The 18462-nt window shown below is 32.7% G+C and overlaps 2 protein-coding genes across 3 annotated transcripts; one reads left to right on the top strand and one right to left on the bottom strand.

The window, feature by feature from the left end:
- The first annotated feature begins 4013 nt into the window (after nucleotides 1-4013).
- LOC137808221 (protein SHORT-ROOT) lies at nucleotides 4014-6068 on the top strand. Its single transcript, XM_068609219.2, has one exon. The coding sequence runs from the start codon at nucleotides 4278-4280 to the stop codon at nucleotides 5766-5768; it is 1491 nt and encodes a 496-aa protein (XP_068465320.1). The 5' UTR covers nucleotides 4014-4277; the 3' UTR covers nucleotides 5769-6068.
- Nucleotides 6069-12116: 6048 nt separating this feature from the next.
- On the bottom strand, nucleotides 12117-17814 carry LOC137808220 (uncharacterized). 2 transcript variants are annotated; one of them, XM_068609217.2, is made up of 3 exons: nucleotides 17431-17814; nucleotides 15902-16492; nucleotides 12117-13098 (listed from the first exon to the last, which is right to left on the bottom strand). In XM_068609217.2, the coding sequence occupies exons 2-3, from the start codon at nucleotides 16457-16459 to the stop codon at nucleotides 12247-12249; spliced, it is 1410 nt and encodes a 469-aa protein (XP_068465318.2). In that variant the 5' UTR covers nucleotides 16460-16492; nucleotides 17431-17814; the 3' UTR covers nucleotides 12117-12246. The 2 variants fall into 2 exon arrangements, with proteins under 2 accessions (XP_068465318.2, XP_068465319.2); XM_068609218.2 differs by having other exon boundaries at nucleotides 15902-16407; nucleotides 17431-17781.
- Nucleotides 17815-18462: the final 648 nt, after the last annotated feature.

The raw sequence follows: 18462 nt of genomic DNA, 5'->3' as shown, positions 1-18462 counted from the left end.
TTAAGACATTTATAATTAATTAATATTTTTTTAATTTAAAATTTGAAGGATTTATTTTCTTCGAAACTCTAAGAAGAAAGTTAATAATATTGCATAAACTATTAAAACATCTGAAATGAAAAGATATTTTTAATTTAAAAACGTACTTTAATTTTTAATATTTAAAATCAAAATTTAATAATAAATACTGATTTTTTTAATTATACACATTTTTTACTTTTTTAGATTAACAGAGAAGTTTAATTTTGTTAAATATTTAGTATTTGTAACATAAAATAAATTGTAAATAAGTTTTCTTAACTTAATAAACCATAATGCTATAGCTTGGTGGAACAACTAATGACTTTCGAGTTAATTATCGATGGTGCCATGCTCCCACTTCGTGTTCTCTGCATATCATTCTGTCTTGCAGCAGAGGATAGACATACAACTTTATCATCATCTCATCTAATTTTGCCAAATCTACATGAAAACAAAATAGGAAGAAGAAGAACATTGCAAGGTAGACATATCTCTGCTTTCTTCTTCTATAATAACATTGTTTTTATTAATACTGTGTGCATGGGGTGCTGTTGTGGTGGCAAGTACTTCAAAACTAGGAATGCTCAAAGCGGAATATGTTTATGCTGACTCCAGTACACTGCTGGTAGGGATCAAATTAAAAGGGAGAATCATCATCAATATAAAGATTATTTTCAATGGTAGGAACCCAATATTGTACCATTTATAGAGAAAAGGGTTCTAGGTTTGTTTTAACATTATCTTTCCATTGGAATATATATAGCTATTAAAAATATTTTGAAGTTGAATAGATATGTATTATTAGTCTAAAAGGTTTTAAAATGATTAGACATAGTATAAGGCATAATGTATGAGTATTTATGTTAAAATAAATAATAAAGGAGAATGAAATGGTTATACTTGAATCATTTTGTCCAAAGTGTGTTCTCCATCTCTCTGACCCTTCGCAGGTTGCAATCATGTTATGTTGCTGGCTTGTCAGAATTTAATAATTTGGTTCTGAATATAATTGATGAGTGGCTTCGCAAATAGTATTGGAAAACTTTCAACTTTATTTTTTGAATAGCAGAGATTAAAGTTTACCAGTATGCAAATCTTTTAACCGCAGAAGTCTGCTCCTCGCTTTCTGGGGCGTTACCAATCCAATCGAGTTATGCCTTCAGGGAATTTTTCCCTTCCATTCCTGCGACCTTGTCTGGCGTGAATACTAGATTCCGGCAACCTTGTCTTCAATGCAGCTACCCAGTTACCTTTTCTTTAGTGTTACACTTACAAACAACCCAAATACATTTTTATTTTATGCTATATACTTTTCTACGTCAACTCATTTATCATGCTCTATTTCGCATTCTTTTCATTTCAGTTATTGAACTTCTATTTGGAACCATAGCACCAAACTCTTATTTGAATAAGCGCCGTACATGATATTAGGTTGTGAGGATTTTTTAAGATGGCAGACCATCATACATGATTTCTATGTTAAAAAATTATGTAAATTAATTTTAATTTTATAATATCATTCATATAAAATAGATGTTAGAGTTTGAATTTGAATATGGTTTAATAAAATAAAGATATATTTAAATTATATATATATATATATATATTTTTGATGAAAAATAAAATAGAATAAAAATAGAATTTTATCTTAATAAAGAATATTGTCTTGTTATTGATCATCAATAAAAAAATATGATAAAAATAATTAAAAAAAATAAGATTAAAAAAACTATTCACATAGATACTCATATGAAATAAAATAAGTGTCTATCATATTATAATTGAATATTATGTATAAGAATCATAAATCTGATGATGATTTGTATTATTGTTTATTAATGTAGGATTCTAAATTTTATTTTATTTTTAATGAGATAAACGTGTTGTTATATATTCAGCTACTTACTCTCAACATGAAAGTATCAAATATTATTATTATACCCTTTATAACTAAAAGGATGAGGCTCGCGGCTTACCTCAACGAAGAAAAGGAAAAGTAAAGTCACCAAAGCTGTGAACGTCAATGTCTCAATTTTTTTAATTTATTAATTGAAACAAGAGTAAAAATATATATGTTTCAGCAACATTATCTATCACTTTAAATCTGAGATGAAAACAAAAAGTTAACGGTGTTATCAAACATTAAAATAATTAATATTTTATATTTTAATTTGATAACAACTTATATTTGCATTTAATTTGCAAAGTTTATAATAATTACCATGAAAAGTTATATATATACCAAAAAAAATATTAGTGACCCTACATACATATTAAACTGGGAACTATGGTACTAGTAGTTTAAAAATATTGTTGGGCCGATGGGTGCTAGTTGAGGAACTCATTATTCACTACTTAGTTGAAATATGGAAGCAAAAGTATAGATCCCTTTCAGTCTCACCCACCATCCCCACAAAACAGGGGAAGCAAGAAAAGAGAAGAAGGAAAAAGCAGAACAGGAAAAGCAAGATGAAAGAAAGGCCATGAGTTTCAGTATGGCCGTAATAACCTGTCTCATCCTGTCTGGGATCAATGTCACTTAGATGTAAATTAAAAATATGGATTCAATTCAACTCCTAGGCCCACTTCAAGACATGGGGACAAAGAGTTCAAACATGGATTTTGCCCAATCATTGATGATGGCAAACAAACAAGTCCTTAACATTTCCAACCAACATCTCCTAACCTCAATAACCAATCCGCGTCACTTAAATGCCTCATTAAAGAAATCTAATTCAACTCCAAAAGAATTGGGACGTCAATTCGTAGATGTGATGGGATTGTTGGTAGAAGTTGTATGTGATTATGATAAATGAGTTTTGGTTTTGTGGGAAAATAGATAAATGTAAAACAGGTGGAGGTCAAGTGAGATACAGATATTTAGAGATTATGGGTTGCTTTGGTATTCAAAATGCAAAGAAATCATAGGGTTTTGGTGTTGGGCGAGGATTGAGGAGGAAAACAGTGCATACTTATAAAACCATGGACACCAATAGGTGTGGAGAAGGAAAAGCAAGGCATGCCACCCTAGAATTTGGAGAAGGGGGAACACTTTGTATTACTATGAGACGACATTATCATTATCTCTATGTTTTTCTGAAACTAAATCTTTAATTAGTCTTTAAAATATCAAGTGAAATAGAAATATAAAATAAGTAGTAATTTGTTATGTTAATATTGTAATCCTTTATAATAGATATGTTTTTAGAAATGATGGAATAAAAAATTGAGCAGTGTGGAGTGTAGAATATGAAATGGTTGATGTGGTGAATTATGATAGAGATTGGGTGTGTTGTGTTAGTAATAAAATAGAAAGAGAAAAGTGGATTGGAAATTTGGCAGAGTTTGGAGAGTGATTAGGAGGCAGGGAACGTGAGTGGGTTGTGCTACTGCTACGGGATGATAGTGGGTTTGATGATGATGACTCACGCCGGCAGCTTTTACTATCCTCTCTCTCTCTCTCTCTACCTCTCAAACCCCATTTGGCAGTTGGGCACGCCTGCTCCCACTCATCCAATGCTTCTAAACTCTCTCTCTATTTTATTTTTTCTTTTTATGTGTCTAATTAATTAATTTATTTATATTTCTCTCTCTAAAGGATGAAAAGCTAGCCCACTATCTCTTCCTTCCTTGCTTTTTTTCTCACACTTTCTTATTTTTCCATCTTTTGTCAGAGAGAATTCTATTCTAAGCATCACCTAGCTAGCTCACGACCCTACTAGATTTTTCAAGCTACTCACCAACAAAACTCATCTCACTCAATCTTCCGTCCCCTCCCATTCTCAATAACCTCCAATCCAATCAAAATAAATAATAACCTTCCACACACAAACCCAACCCCACCTCCATTACCTTACACTAAACCCCAACCAATTCAAATTACATCAAATTTAAATTAAATATATGTATTAAAAATATTTTTTAGTAATTTAATATATAATTTATTAACTTGTCATATAAATAAGTGATGTGGTAAATTGGTTTAATATAATTTTGTTTCTATGTTAGGTTGGGTGAGACCTAAAGGCCTTGAGCTCCACTATGTGTTTTTTTTTATATATATATATTTAGGAAAGGAAAATAACCTAGTTTGTAAGGTAAGTAGAATCTATCGAAATTTGACCAAGTTCTTCCCCCAATCATTCCCCAACAGTGCCCCAATTCCCACTGTTAAAAACACGTTTGGTCTGGTGCTGCTGAGAAGCAGCTAAGCTGAGGTACCTAAGAGAGTCACATTGTTTATTGATGTGGGTTAAATGGATACCTTGTTTAGGCTAGTAAGTTTTCAACAGCAACAACACCATCAACCACAACCCGATCCATCCCTTAACTCCACCACCAGCAGAACTTCTAGCAGTTCCAGATCCTCCCGACAAAACTACTACCATTACTCCCACCAAGAAGACGAAGAATGCTTCAACTTTTACATGGATGAAGAAGACTTATCCTCGTCTTCTTCCAAACACTACTACCCTTACCACAACGTATCCACCACCACCACTACCACCACCACAACCAACACCTTCAGCCCCACCACCAACACCGATTACTCCTACTCCTTCTCTCCCACCCCTCCCCTCCCCGACTTCAACTTCCAATTCTCCCCCAACTGGTCCCACAACCTCCTCCTCGAAACAGCACGCTCCTTCGCCGACAACAATAGCACGCGCTTCCATCACCTCCTCTGGATGCTCAACGAACTTAGCTCCCCATACGGCGACACCGATCAAAAGCTTGCCGCTTATTTCCTCCAAGCTCTGTTCAGCCGCGTCACCGACGCAGGAGACCGAACCTACCGAACCTTAGCCTCGGCATCGGAGAAAACATGCTCCTTCGAGTCAACGAGGAAGACGGTGTTGAAATTCCAAGAAGTCAGCCCCTGGACAACATTCGGACACGTGGCGTCCAACGGCGCCATCTTAGAAGCCTTAGAAGGAAACCCCAAATTGCACATACTTGACATCAGCAACACCTATTGCACCCAATGGCCAACACTTCTAGAAGCATTGGCAACTCGAACCGACGAAACACCGCACCTCAGGTTAACCACGGTCGTCACCGGGAGAACCGGTAACTCCGTGCAGCGCGTCATGAAGGAAATCGGAACAAGAATGGAGAAGTTCGCGCGACTCATGGGCGTTCCGTTCAAGTTCAACGTCGTTCATCACGCCGGCGATCTCTCCGAACTCAATTTCTCTGAACTCAACCTCAAAGACGACGAGGCCCTGGCCATCAACTGCGTGAACGCGCTGCATTCGGTTTCCGCAGCGGGGAACAGCCGCGACGCGTTGATATCGTCGTTGCAAGGGTTGCAGCCGAGGATCGTAACGGTGGTGGAGGAGGAGGCGGATTTGGACGTGGGAATCGAGGGCTACGAGTTCGTTAGAGGTTTCGAGGAGTGTTTGAGGTGGTTTAGGGTTTACTTCGAGGCGCTGGACGAGAGTTTCGTGAAGACGTGCAACGAGAGGCTGATGCTCGAGCGCGCGGCAGGGAGGGCGGTGGTGGACCTGGTGGCGTGCTCGCCAGCGGATTCCATTGAGCGTCGGGAGACGGCGGCGCGGTGGGGAACGCGGCTGCATGGGGGAGGGCTAAGCGCGGTGCCGTTCAGCGAAGAGGTTTGCGACGACGTTAGGGCGCTGTTGAGGAGGTACAAGGAGGGTTGGTCGATGGTGCCGTGCTCCGACACCGGAATATTCCTTTCGTGGAGGGAAACTCCGGTGGTGTGGGCCAGTGCATGGAGGCCTTAACGTAAACTCACGACGAGATGATGATCGTGTCGCAATCGTATCATGTGGGTGGCTGGCTTTGACGTGGATGAATGCCTCGCACGTGTGCTTGGTTTTTTTGGCACGTGCGCAAGGATGATGGAGTTTTCTTTCAGTGTTATTATCGGGCTTTATTTATTTACTTTCTCTTTTGTTCTTTTGGTTAAATATATAAGTTTGGTTAGACACCGGGATTCATGGGCGTTTGCTTGTGTTAAAAAGGAACTAAGTAAATTATTTTTTTGTTAACATTTTATGATTGATTTTTTGTTTACCAAACAATAGCTTGTGGCTTTCCATCTCCATCCATATTTGTATGAACTATAAAGTAATTGATTGACATGGTTTTCCTCTCATATATGTATCATCCATGAACTCCTCAAAAATTTATTTCCTTTTTCAACCTTAAAGAGGAGACACAAAAGTTGTAAATTTCAGAAAGTTATGAGTGGGCTTCCGTTATGAATCATGTAATATATGTTCATATTTCACATTCGTCCATATATAGCTTCGTCCCAAGTTTTATCATTTTCCTGGTTTACTCGGATGGTTTTAAGATATTAGTAAGTTTAAAGAAAATAAATACTTTAATTTTATTTTTAAAATCAATAATATTGTATAATAGTGAACGTGAGAATCTTGAATCTTATCGACTTAGTTCAGGAAGAGCTTTCCTTACAGGTGGTTCTGGTCCCAATTTGAGCAGAGATAAGGTGCATAATTGTTTGTGTTCGCAGCTACCCAACTGCAAAACCTCTGAAGCCGGGGAATACTCAATAGAATCTTGTATTTTTGACAACATTGAATATCGTTTTTAAAGTAGTTTAACCCAGAATGATGGTAATTTCCTTTTCTTAGATGCGTCCAAAATAAAACTGATGTGGAAATGATGAAGAACGCATGCATGATGTGTAAATGTTTAGGAGTTTAATAAATAACCAAGGTTTGGGATTTTGGGGCCACAGAATCTTTGGAGTTAGCATGCTACCTTGAGTTAGATGATAGTTTTGGGGAATCCTTGAAAGGCGTACATTAATTAGTGACTTTAAGGGTTTTAGATTAGTGGCCTGCACATTATGTCTATGATGCATGCTCTTCTTTTTCTTTCTCTTTTTTTTCCCATTCTCTGCACCTCAAAGTCTAAAGTTTATCATCTTTACATTTCACAAACATTTCAGCTTTTACCCTCTTATGCCCCCACATAAGCCTCACCTTTTTCATGAAGCCATATACCTACACTCCAAGTACATAAACAATCAAAAAATATGTGCGGGTATTTATTAATATTGGGTTCATCTTTTTAGGTTTGTGTATCTTAAACTTCTATATTGATGGTACTTGCCCCCTCCAACTTGTAACATATCACAAGCAACCTTCCTTTTGCACCTTTTTCCCGGTTGAGTTATAAAAAAATGTGGATCTGCTTTTGTTCAGTGTTTATTTAAAGAGTGTTTGATGCTGGCCCATACCTTCTACAGGTTTAAGCTTTAGTCTCCTTTTTCTATAGAATTGACAGCGACCAGTTTACACCTTTTATGTTTTTATGGGACCAGGTTCAAGTAGAAACCCAACTTAAGCTTAATTTTCCAACTCATAGTACTTCAGGATTTTGTCCCTCTGTCTGTGTTTTCCATTTTCAAACAAAACCCCTACCTCTTCTTTCCGACAATAATAGAATACTTTTATCTTGTTAATTTTCAATAATACAACATCTCAACAATAATGAACAAAGAAAATTGGGATTCGGGACTTGCAATTCAAATTGCATATCCCACTTGTTTTTGGATCATATTTCGTTATGGCTTTATGCAGTTCAAGAGCCCACACCAGATCTAGGGCCACCTACTTTGAAATAGCTTATAGGCTTCCCCATAACTAGGCCCACTATCAGGTCTGTCTCAACATAACATATCTTTTTTACTAAAACTTGGCCCAAATTCTTTTGCAGAGAAATCAATAGATAATGTATGTAGAACTTGTCACCAATGATGAACATATTTGGAACCAAAATAAAAGCACAAAAAGAATTTCAACCTTAATATTTATATTATTTTTTGTAGACAAATTTTAAGATGATCTATCTGGATTAAAATTCGTTAAAAAAATAAATAAAAGCTCATTTCCAACTTCTTTATGGGAAATTCTTACTTTATAATCGTGCCATTTATGGAGCCAATCAATAAAAAAAATTAAAAATATTTTGCAAAATAAAAATAGTTAAACTTGCGGTGAAGACATAAATATTAAAAGTGGAGGAAAATAGTCATGAAAACTCATAAATAAGAATGTTTATAGGTAAGCTTACAGATAATTTAAAATCTCTAAAATAACTAATTTATTATTATATTTACTTAAAATTTTAAGTAATAATTAATGATATAAATCATGAAAGATAAAAGCTTCAACTACGAAAAATTTATTATCTGAAATTTATTTAAAATAAAATAAAATTTATCTAAAATTTATTTAAAATAACAAGGTTATTGTCTAAAATTTATTTAAAATTTCAAAATTCAGTGAAATATCATAATTCAAAAAGTTCTCCTTATTGTGTTTGGATTGAGAAGAGGATGAAGAGGATTTGAGAAAATGTGTGAGGTTGTTTGAAGGAAGGGATGTTATAGTGAATTTATGACGATGATGTATTGAAGTTTGTGATTGATATGATAGTCAGGAAAATTTATAAATTATTTTAAAGGTGTCAAATGTTACCTTTGTTATTAAAAAATATTTGAATAATAAATTATGATATATGTTTTTTTATATTTGGGTTAATTAATTTTTTTTTAATATATAATATTCATAATTATCAGTATTTTTTAATAAAAAATTAAAAAATATAATACAAAATAATTTTGTATTAAATTGAAATAATATTATTAAATATATTAAAATTTATGAAAATAATAATAATTATTATTATACACGTTTGTTATTTTATATAATCATATATGCTTTTATATATGTTGTGTTGATATTATAATTTTATTTTATTATTTTTATTATTTATAATTACATGTTGTTATTAATAATATAATTAAATATTTTGTTGCATAAATTAATGTAATATTTAATATATTAATTTTGTATATTGTTTAAATATAATTATATTAATAATTATAATAATAATAAAAATAAATAATATTATTAATAGTTTGAATAATTAATATATTTTAAAAATAATGTATAATTTAAAGATAGTGGTACAATCAAATCAGTATATTTTCATAAATAATATTAAATATGAAAGGATAAAATGAAAAAAAATTATCTTTTATTTTTTATGTAATTTTTTTATTTCAATTTGTATCGAATAAAACAAAGAAAATAAATAACAATTTTCATTTATCTTGATAAACATGAGATGAACATGAAATAGTCTATGACTACGATACACAGTAGATAAAGTCATTATATTATAATCCCAAATGAAGAGACGTGTTGATGTTATGGGAATATAAAAAAAAATTACAAACATAATAATGTCCAATAACATAATAAATTTAATTGACAATCAAAATAAGTGCAACATAAAAAAATAAGAATAACATAACAAAAATACAACCAATGTTCTTCAGTGCATTCAAGTTGATGAAGTCTATCCTCGATTCAACCCAAACATGTGTTGATATCCAACATCATGGTCAACATACTTTCCAGTATATTTTGAATTTCCTCCCAAATTTGTGTTAACATTGTCAAACCATGGGGGGTTTTGGGCTAAGGATGATCGCCTGCAACATGTTCTTGTGGTAATGGAATGTATTCGTATTTTTGTTCATGTTCGTCGTCAGGTCTTCCAAGTTGTCATACACCATTTACCTCAAAGATATTCATTTTCTTCATGGTTGTTCTCTCAAGAAGTTATTTCACCCTAACGTGATTGATGACTCTCCCATCAAGTTCATGTCATACAACAACATGAGGTAAGAGGCATATCATTGTCGCGGGATTTCATCATGTGTTTCATGATATAATGAGGCCAATTAATCATTATATTACTTTTCAAGCATCATAAAATGAAAACATTATCATGAACCATTTGCGAGAAGTTGCTCCCCTGGGGACACAACATGTGCACCCATATATAATGAAGTAGTTTGTCATTCATAGTCAAACTACCTACGTTTCTTACATTTTGATTGTGCACTTCTTCTCTGTCATGGTTAATAGGTCCTGTTGACTATCAAAATGTATGTCCTCAGGGATGGTACTAGGGGTTAACAACAAACCATGATATTTGAGATTTGTCACATTCATCCAATCCCTACATCTAATTATAATATTGTGTGTCGATTTGAGTACAAATGTAACCATGTGTCATTAAATGAAGATTTGAATAAAACCCCCAACCATATCCTTATAATATGGTAGTCTTATACTAAGAAATTGTTGCAATCCTTGGAAATTCAAATGTTCTTGAAACTAAAACCCAGATGTGACAAAAAATGGGAAATCTATCACTTTTGGCAGTATGACGACTCTATCATGAAAGTTTTTCACTTTGTTACAGCATGAGTCAAAATTGATTTTGCTGATGAACAAAATACAAAAAATCGATTTTCCTTCTTGAAAATCTACATACAAAATCGATTTTACCTAGCTAATTTTCCATAAATGTTTCCTCAACCAAAAACTTCAAGAAATTATTCAGTGTCTCTAGACAGGAAAGGGGAAAATATATCCATAATCGGTTGTAGTTAGTGCATGCTTCATAAAAAAAATTATATCAATTAATTAATTATATATATATACTAATCTATAATCAATTATACTTAAATAATCTATTATTTATATAACTTAATTGATAATCCATTACATGTTATACATAATATAATAAAATATTTATAAAATAGGTAATAATAATTAAATAGTATAAAAATTAAAGTAATTATTATAATTAAAAGTAATAATAAATTTATAAAATAATAATAAAATTATAAATTAATAATAATAAAATTTTAAAAATCAAAATAAATTTAGAAAATAATAATATTAATAAAAAATAATAATAAAATTTAAATTTTATTTTTTTATGATTTTTTATTTATTTTAAGATGTAGGTGTTAGAAAATTTGTAGTTTTTTTTTCAATCGAGTTTACGGATAGTTGCAAAATAATGTTTTAACTAAATATTGGTAGTAGGTATAATTAACTTATTATCATTTATTTTGTGTTTAATGTTTTGGTACTGAATTTTTATACTAGTTTTTATTTATTTTATTAATTTTGAAGAAATTTCTAATTTTGGTTAACTATTTTACAATTATTCTTATTCAAATTTTAATTAATTTTATCAAAATCCATTTTTAACAAATTTGCGATAATTTATATTTTGTCTTGAGTTTAGGAACTGTAGGGAAAATAATATTTTAATTGATAAGTTTCAGGTATAAATAAGTAATCATATTTTATTTTAAATTAATTTTAACCATAATGTTAAAAATATAATCTTACAATCTCATCAATTAAAAAAAATACATTTATCACATCACTTATAAACTTTTATATATTTCCATTTATTTATTTTTTTCATAATTCAAACTATCTCACTTCCTATTTTCTTTCCTCTCAAATTCATCATTTTTCTCTCTCACAAATTCATCATTTTTCTCTCTCACAAATTCATCCTCAATCCAAAGAGATCTTCATCCCTCAATCCAAAGAGAACGTGAAAAACTTCTCAGCAAAATCCATATGCCAATCTCCTCCAACTAAGAAGTGACTTTAATTGAAAGATGTCAAGTGCTTATTGAAACTGAAATTTCTATGTCAAAGTCCTCGACAGAGTGAGTGAATACATGTACATGCAACTAGGTAAGATATACAATGAGTCTTCATACAAGCTAAAAGTTATGCATATGACATCATGAGATAGATATAATACCATTATAACAAATGCCAAATATTTAGGACACAGATTACTCCATAACATTGTAGACCCAATGAAAAGCTATCATTTATCTAATATAGTACTTTGATTGAATGATCTTTGAGTCTTTTCAAGTTATTAAAAGAGAGTAACTTTCATTTTTCACCAACCTTTCATCTCTCACCTTCCCTTCACCTTACATTTAGGAGTAAATTATACTTTAATAATAACAACGTACATGAAATGAAAATATAACCAAATAGTATATGAAATATGTGTAAAAGAAATGCTAATAAGAGATTCTTTAATACCTTTCTATCAGACCTATTATTATTTGTTAAAATTTATTAAAAATTATAAAATCTCAAGTAAGACTCGTTAAACAAGTGAGAAGTAAACTATTTTGTGATCTCTAACCAACTTTAGTCTATATAGCAAAGAATGTACTAAAAAAAGTATGTTGGAGACTGAGTTATTATATTTCTCGTGTATGTAAAGTCTGAAGGCTCCGTACTTGTTTGATGACCAGAAATGTACAACAGTGTTTATAAAAAAAAAAAAAAAACAAGTGTTCAACAAAAAAACAAATTACTTGAATGTGCTCCACCCTTGAGGCAGCCTCCATTTTCTATGCCAATAGATAGAAACTCTTGACCACAGTGGTAATGTAGAACTGTACTGTGGGGCTTGATCAGTAGGTCCTTCTACTATCAAAGGCAACCAAACATATCTTGAGTTCCGTAAGTCGGATGGATTCCATCTATCAGCCAAGAAAATAAATGAACCTGAAAACCCAGGTAGGGGAAGCACAAAAGTGCTTTGAGCAAGAAAGGTAGCAATTCGAAACATTTTGTTCCCTCCAACACATGGATTTCCCATTGTTTCCCAAGGCCCCAGGATTGACTCAGCTGCATGAGCCAGTGCTTCATTTGGGGCCCATCCCGTGCAGCCGGATGTGATCATGTAATATGTACCTTGGTGTTTGAACACAGCTGGTGCTTCTCTGCGCTGTCCCACAAAAACTCTTCTCATCACAGGCATCAAGTTCAGATAATCTTCAGTCATGGGTCCAATGTGCAGTACGTTGTTTTCTTCAGAGGAGTAGATAAGGTATGCCACACCATCCTCATCTTTGAAAACTGTCATATCCCTGCTTTCATATCCGTGGGGCCTTTGGCTACCAACATATTCAAATGGACCGTCAGGTGTATCACTAATTGCTATGCCAACAGCAGCTTTTGTATAATTGGCATCGTCAATGTGCATCCACATTACATACTTTCTGGTTTTCTCGTTGAAAATTACTTTTGGCCTCTCAAGCACATTAGACTTGTATAGGTCATGGGTTCCATTCATTTCCTCGGCAGCCAATACAATACCTTCATTTTTCCATGTCCACAAGTCCTTAGAAGAATAGCAACCAACTCCTATAATGTCCACCTGAAGGAGAGAAAGAGAGATAAAGGCCAGATTTTTATCACCAGGGTATGCAGCTGAGTATCACATACATGTTTGGTTGGGAAAAAAGAAACCCTTGATTGGGCTCATATCATTGAAATAACATATTCTCACAAAACTGCCTTGGAAACAGTTATCTATAAATCTTTTGGTAAAGAATATGTTACTGTTGAAGAAACAAGGTTACTTCATGTTCACAAAGTATAGGGATAGAAGGCAAAATCATTAAAAGCATATTAAAAGATAGACACTTATGGTATTTTATTTATAAAATAACTATAATTCAAATCTTAGTTTAGGAATTTAAACATTTTTACATATTTTGTGATTATAAGATGAATGAGAACAAATTATTCTCAAATTTATGTTAATTTCAGGATTTTAGGAAAAAATTGAGATAAAAGGGCTAGAGGAAAATGGACAAGATGAAAAGGAAAAGTTGAAACATTGGAAACTCACTCAAAACTCATCCAAGCAAGATCACCAGAGGAACTCGCCCAAGCAAGTTCAATCCAGTGAAGTTGGGCTTTTTTTTGTCAAACTTGTTTGAGATGTCATTTAGTCCAAACTCAACTAGGTTGAATAGGAGGCGTGAGGCATAACCTAAACATCATTGGGAGAATAGAAAGACATAGAAAACCCTAGAGGAGACAGTCGTCAAGGAGAAACATCCTAGATCTTCTTTTCTTGTTTTCCATGTTTGTAATGGCCAACATGAGTGGCTAATTTTTCTCTTTGTAATTGAGAGTAATCTGTTCAAGCTCTTATGTATTGAGGTGATATTTATCTATAATATTTCAGTTCTTAATTGATGATTGATATTCTCATTTTATTCTCAAAGCTTGAATTATTCATGATTTTGATCCTCCTTAGATTTGACTGGAAAGTATTTCTAAGAATTTGACCTAAATGATAATGCTTAACATATTTGAATGTGTGATAATGCTTAACATATTTGAATGTGTGATAATGCTTAACATATTTGAATGTTAGGAGTAGATTTGAAATGTTAATTGTTTTATAACATTTGTTCATAATGAGTTTTTATAAATATGCAATGAAACGATATTTAAAAGACTCTATGCATAATTTTGTATATGAGGAATCGACATGAATGATTTTTATATGTGCATCAATACCAATCAAGACTGAATATTATAATATTTTGTAAAAATATAGACGAGTGAGAAGGATAAACCTCAATCTCAATTTTCTCAGTTTTCTCAATTGAATCACACACATCTTTTACTTTGCTTTTTTTAATTTCTTGCAAATACAAACAACCTTTGCAACGAACTTTTACATATTGTTTTCTATTTAGTGGATATTATACTTGAGAATTCAATTGTTTCTTGGGTTCGATATTCATCCTTAGAGACAAATTTATTACTTCTGACATGGTACATTTGCCGTAAATAGTTATCAGGGACCAAGATCTGTTCCTTTTTTTTATGTTTTTGAATGTAACACTATGTAAAATCTTATTAGAGTTGTGTAAGGGGTTGGAGAATTTAGGAGAAACAAGTATCTGTTGATCATCAGAATTTGAGAAAACTTACATGTCTTGGCAGTAAAAACATATTGTTTCAGAAAAAAACATGTTTTCAGTGGATTTCTGAGCCTTGATGGGACATATAAGCTATGGAAATTTCAGTCAAGCCAGAAGGTCTCGTCTTGGGAAAGCACTAACCCATTGTCATGCCTCAACTTAGTCAAAGTTGAAGTATATCCTCCCTCAAAGAAGGTATATCATTGATTTGGTTGGCAATAGTGGTTTATTCGAAGCGAAGCCATGTCAGATCCCGATAAATCCTACTGTCAAACTTACAGAAAATGATGGTAATACGTCTGCAGATGCAGAACTGTGAAGAAAACTGTTTAGGAGACCTAATTAACTTGCAGTCACACAAGCCTTGACAGATTTTTTTCTCTCTTACTGTGGTGACTGATTAGTTAACTAACATCCTCCGAGGACAAGCCATTTGAGACGTTTTGTACACTTTGATATCCAAATGAGCCTCCTAGAAAGGCATATTTGATGGTGACTGTATTCACTGTGAGGTGGACAATTTGTCTGACACAATTGGGGCTGATTCAATTTGTAAGAAACAAACAGTGGTGCATTCCAGTACAGTATTTCTATGCCACCTCTGTCATCTGTGTTTGATTCAAGGATACTAAGGCCTAAACTAAATCTCAGTATGTTTCATTTTTTCTGTAAAAGCTATCAACGTGTTATTATGTTAGTATTTTCATTTGATTCAAGCTGAAAAGATTATATTAGCTTATATATATATATATATATCTTCTTTTCATGCAGTAACAATGTTACAAGAATATTGAAATATTATTCCAACATTAGCATCTAAAAAGGTAAATTGGCATATGAAACAGAATTTCTCAGCTAAAAGACCTCAATAATGATGATAATAAAAATGTTAGAACTAAAGTTATAAATAAAAGGCCCCTTCTTAAACAAAAACAGTAACCACAATAAAACCATTAAATACATGTCTAAGCAGGTAGCTAGGGGCAAAGAAGGATCAATGCATGCGGCAAACTGAAATGTGTATCTTTAGTTTTTCTCACCAGAAAATCATCATCTAGCTTTAAGCAAAGGATGCAATGCAACTACAAAATGTTCACACCAACATAATAGAAGCTAGCCATTGACAGCCATTAAATTTATTTAATGAAATAACAAATACTAAATAAACTCCCGTAGCATCAGTTTAATTATTGACTAATGGTTAAAACAATAATATTTTCAATTGAAATAACTTACCCGAGCAGCTCCTCTTTTGTGAGCACGGTATGTGAGCCCATCTTTATATTCACCATACCAATAGTATGTGTTTGATCTTTCATCATATAGAATGCCCCCTCCATGAGCTTGAATAGGATTTCTGTCGGTATCCAACCAAATTCTCCCAGGGTAGTAGTAATAGCTATCATTCCCTGTGACCTTCACTGGATCAATAGCACTCTTGTTACCAGGAAAGAAAACATGTCTCAGTCTTGAATCTTCATCCAAGAATTCATCAACCAGTGGGGTTACCCGCTTATGCCTGCGTTTTGCAGCCCGAGGGGACCTCTTCCCCTTTGGTGGAGGAAGTTGGATGATTTCCTCTTCCACTTGTTGGAGTTCACGGAACTGAGGATGATTAGTCACACGCAGTTGCACCTCTCTACCTTCCCCATGTTTGTGGTGGATATTGGAATACAGATGAAATAACAGTAGGCATCCTAACAAGCTCCATATCACAGCTGATGCAGAATAGCATCTGCTCCCTGCATTGCAACGTAAAGTGGTTGGTTTCCTGTATAGGTTCCTCATCCTCATTTTCTCTTCCTTTTTAGTATCTTCAAAATCATGCTGGAAATTGCAATTAACAAAATGCAACATATTGAGACCCGATAACACAATTGAAAGAAGTCACAAAAATCTTACATGCAATTCTTAATGAGAAAATCTGAAAATTGTAAAATAAAGCATTGCATAATTGGGTTTTTGCCCTTCATGTGCATTGAACACATCAAAATAAATGTCTCGTGTGTGATAAATATATATAGTAGTTTGATAACTGAATATAAGGACATGGTGGACAATGTTTGAATGCAGAGACACAGGACACTTAGGCAAAAGTTTGGAGAAGGAGGTATTGTTTGATGAAGAAATAAGTGACTTAATGAGAACAATATACATGTGTGTGAAAGGATATTGAAGCAGTCTCTATCTGTGCCTTTAAATGTATATGAAGATAGCCAAAAGAAAGAAAGAAAGGAAAGAGACACAAAAATGTTTCAGTTCTTTATAGCAAGTTCTTCAAGATTCAAGGCAACAATTTTAAGCTCGGATTCACTATATTTGTAAACTTCGAATTCTCAAAATCGTTATTTGATGGTTTATAAATGAAAAGTTTGGAAACGAATTCCCTGCAGTCGAAAAGTAAGTGAGAATAACATTATGTTCATCCCAAAAAGAGATGCAAGTAGCGCTAAAAGCTGATTTTACAGAAGCCACCTTACTTGTTTCACTGTTTTGCCACTGAATCAAATTATTTCAAAATTCTGACCAACATATTAATCACATTAAATTCATCATTTTAAACTTTACAAAGGTGAAAAGGGTTTTACACACGAGATAGCACGAGGATAATGCAGGGTAGAATGCGTGATTCCTTTAAGAATCAGAGTTCAATCCCGTGTTGCAGAATTAAGAACTGTTCTCCCCAGACTCAATTTAAAAAAGAAAACAAAAAATTGAAGCTAGAAAGCAAAGTTAAGTGTGGTTGAAGTAGAACACTCACTCACCTGGAACAAGCCAAACTATGAAAGTAGCAAAACGACCCGACATGAGGTTCTCTTGTTCGTTACAGACACATTGAGTAGTAGATAGGGTGAATCCAGTATTTTGCGGTTCAAAAAGGAGGAAATTAAGAAGAGGAAGTTGTCGTTGAGAAGTTAACTTAGGGCGCTGTTTGGATCTGAGTTTATGACGTTGACTGTACAACCAACGAAACCAAAGATGCCCTTGTGTTGCGGTGGTGCCTTTTGTCTTTTAGTTATAACAGCTATGTATGACTCTTAAGTTACGGTTCTTCAACTTCTTCCTATGCTGAATCAATCACACTCACAGTTTCGCCACATACCAGGATTTCATTTAGATTCAGTACCATCTCAATTTTACTTTAACATGCACCACCATCTACTTTCACCATATTTTTAATAAAGTCTTTCTAATTTCAAAACTTATACTAAGGTTGTCATAGTTTTAAAATACTTTTAATTAAAACAGATAAATCTCTCCATAAAATGTTTTTGACATACAATTGACTTTTTCATTTTTTTCCCTCAGTTTTCTTACAAAAAAATTCCTTTTCAAAAATATTTATTTCCAATCTTCTAAAACCCCTAAATTGGGGAGATATGATTTCTTCATGTTTCTCCGTATTTTCTTGAAACATCTCATACCAAATACTAAAATTATTTCATATTTTATTGATTTTTTTTTAATTTTAAATTATAAAATTTGGATACTTTTTACATAAGATTTTTTTTTAAATACGAATTTTGTATTTTGAGATTACAAATTCTACATTTTTAATTGTGTAATTTAGAATACAAAATTTATATTATATTCTAAATTGTAGAATCTAAATACAATATAAATTTTATATTTTAAACTGTATAATTCGTAATAAAATATAAAATTTGTATTTTATATTATATAATTTTGTATTCTAATTACACAATTTATAAAATTTTGTATTTTAAATTATATAATTCAAAATATAATATCTATGTAAAAAAAATGACACCTTATTATTGTGTGAGAACCGCACG

This window comes from Phaseolus vulgaris, chromosome 3 (assembly GCF_051622355.1).
Source record: "Phaseolus vulgaris cultivar YP4 chromosome 3, ASM5162235v1, whole genome shotgun sequence".
Classification (NCBI taxonomy): Eukaryota; Viridiplantae; Streptophyta; class Magnoliopsida; order Fabales; family Fabaceae; genus Phaseolus; species Phaseolus vulgaris.
This window is presented reverse-complemented; position numbering and strand designations above follow the sequence as displayed.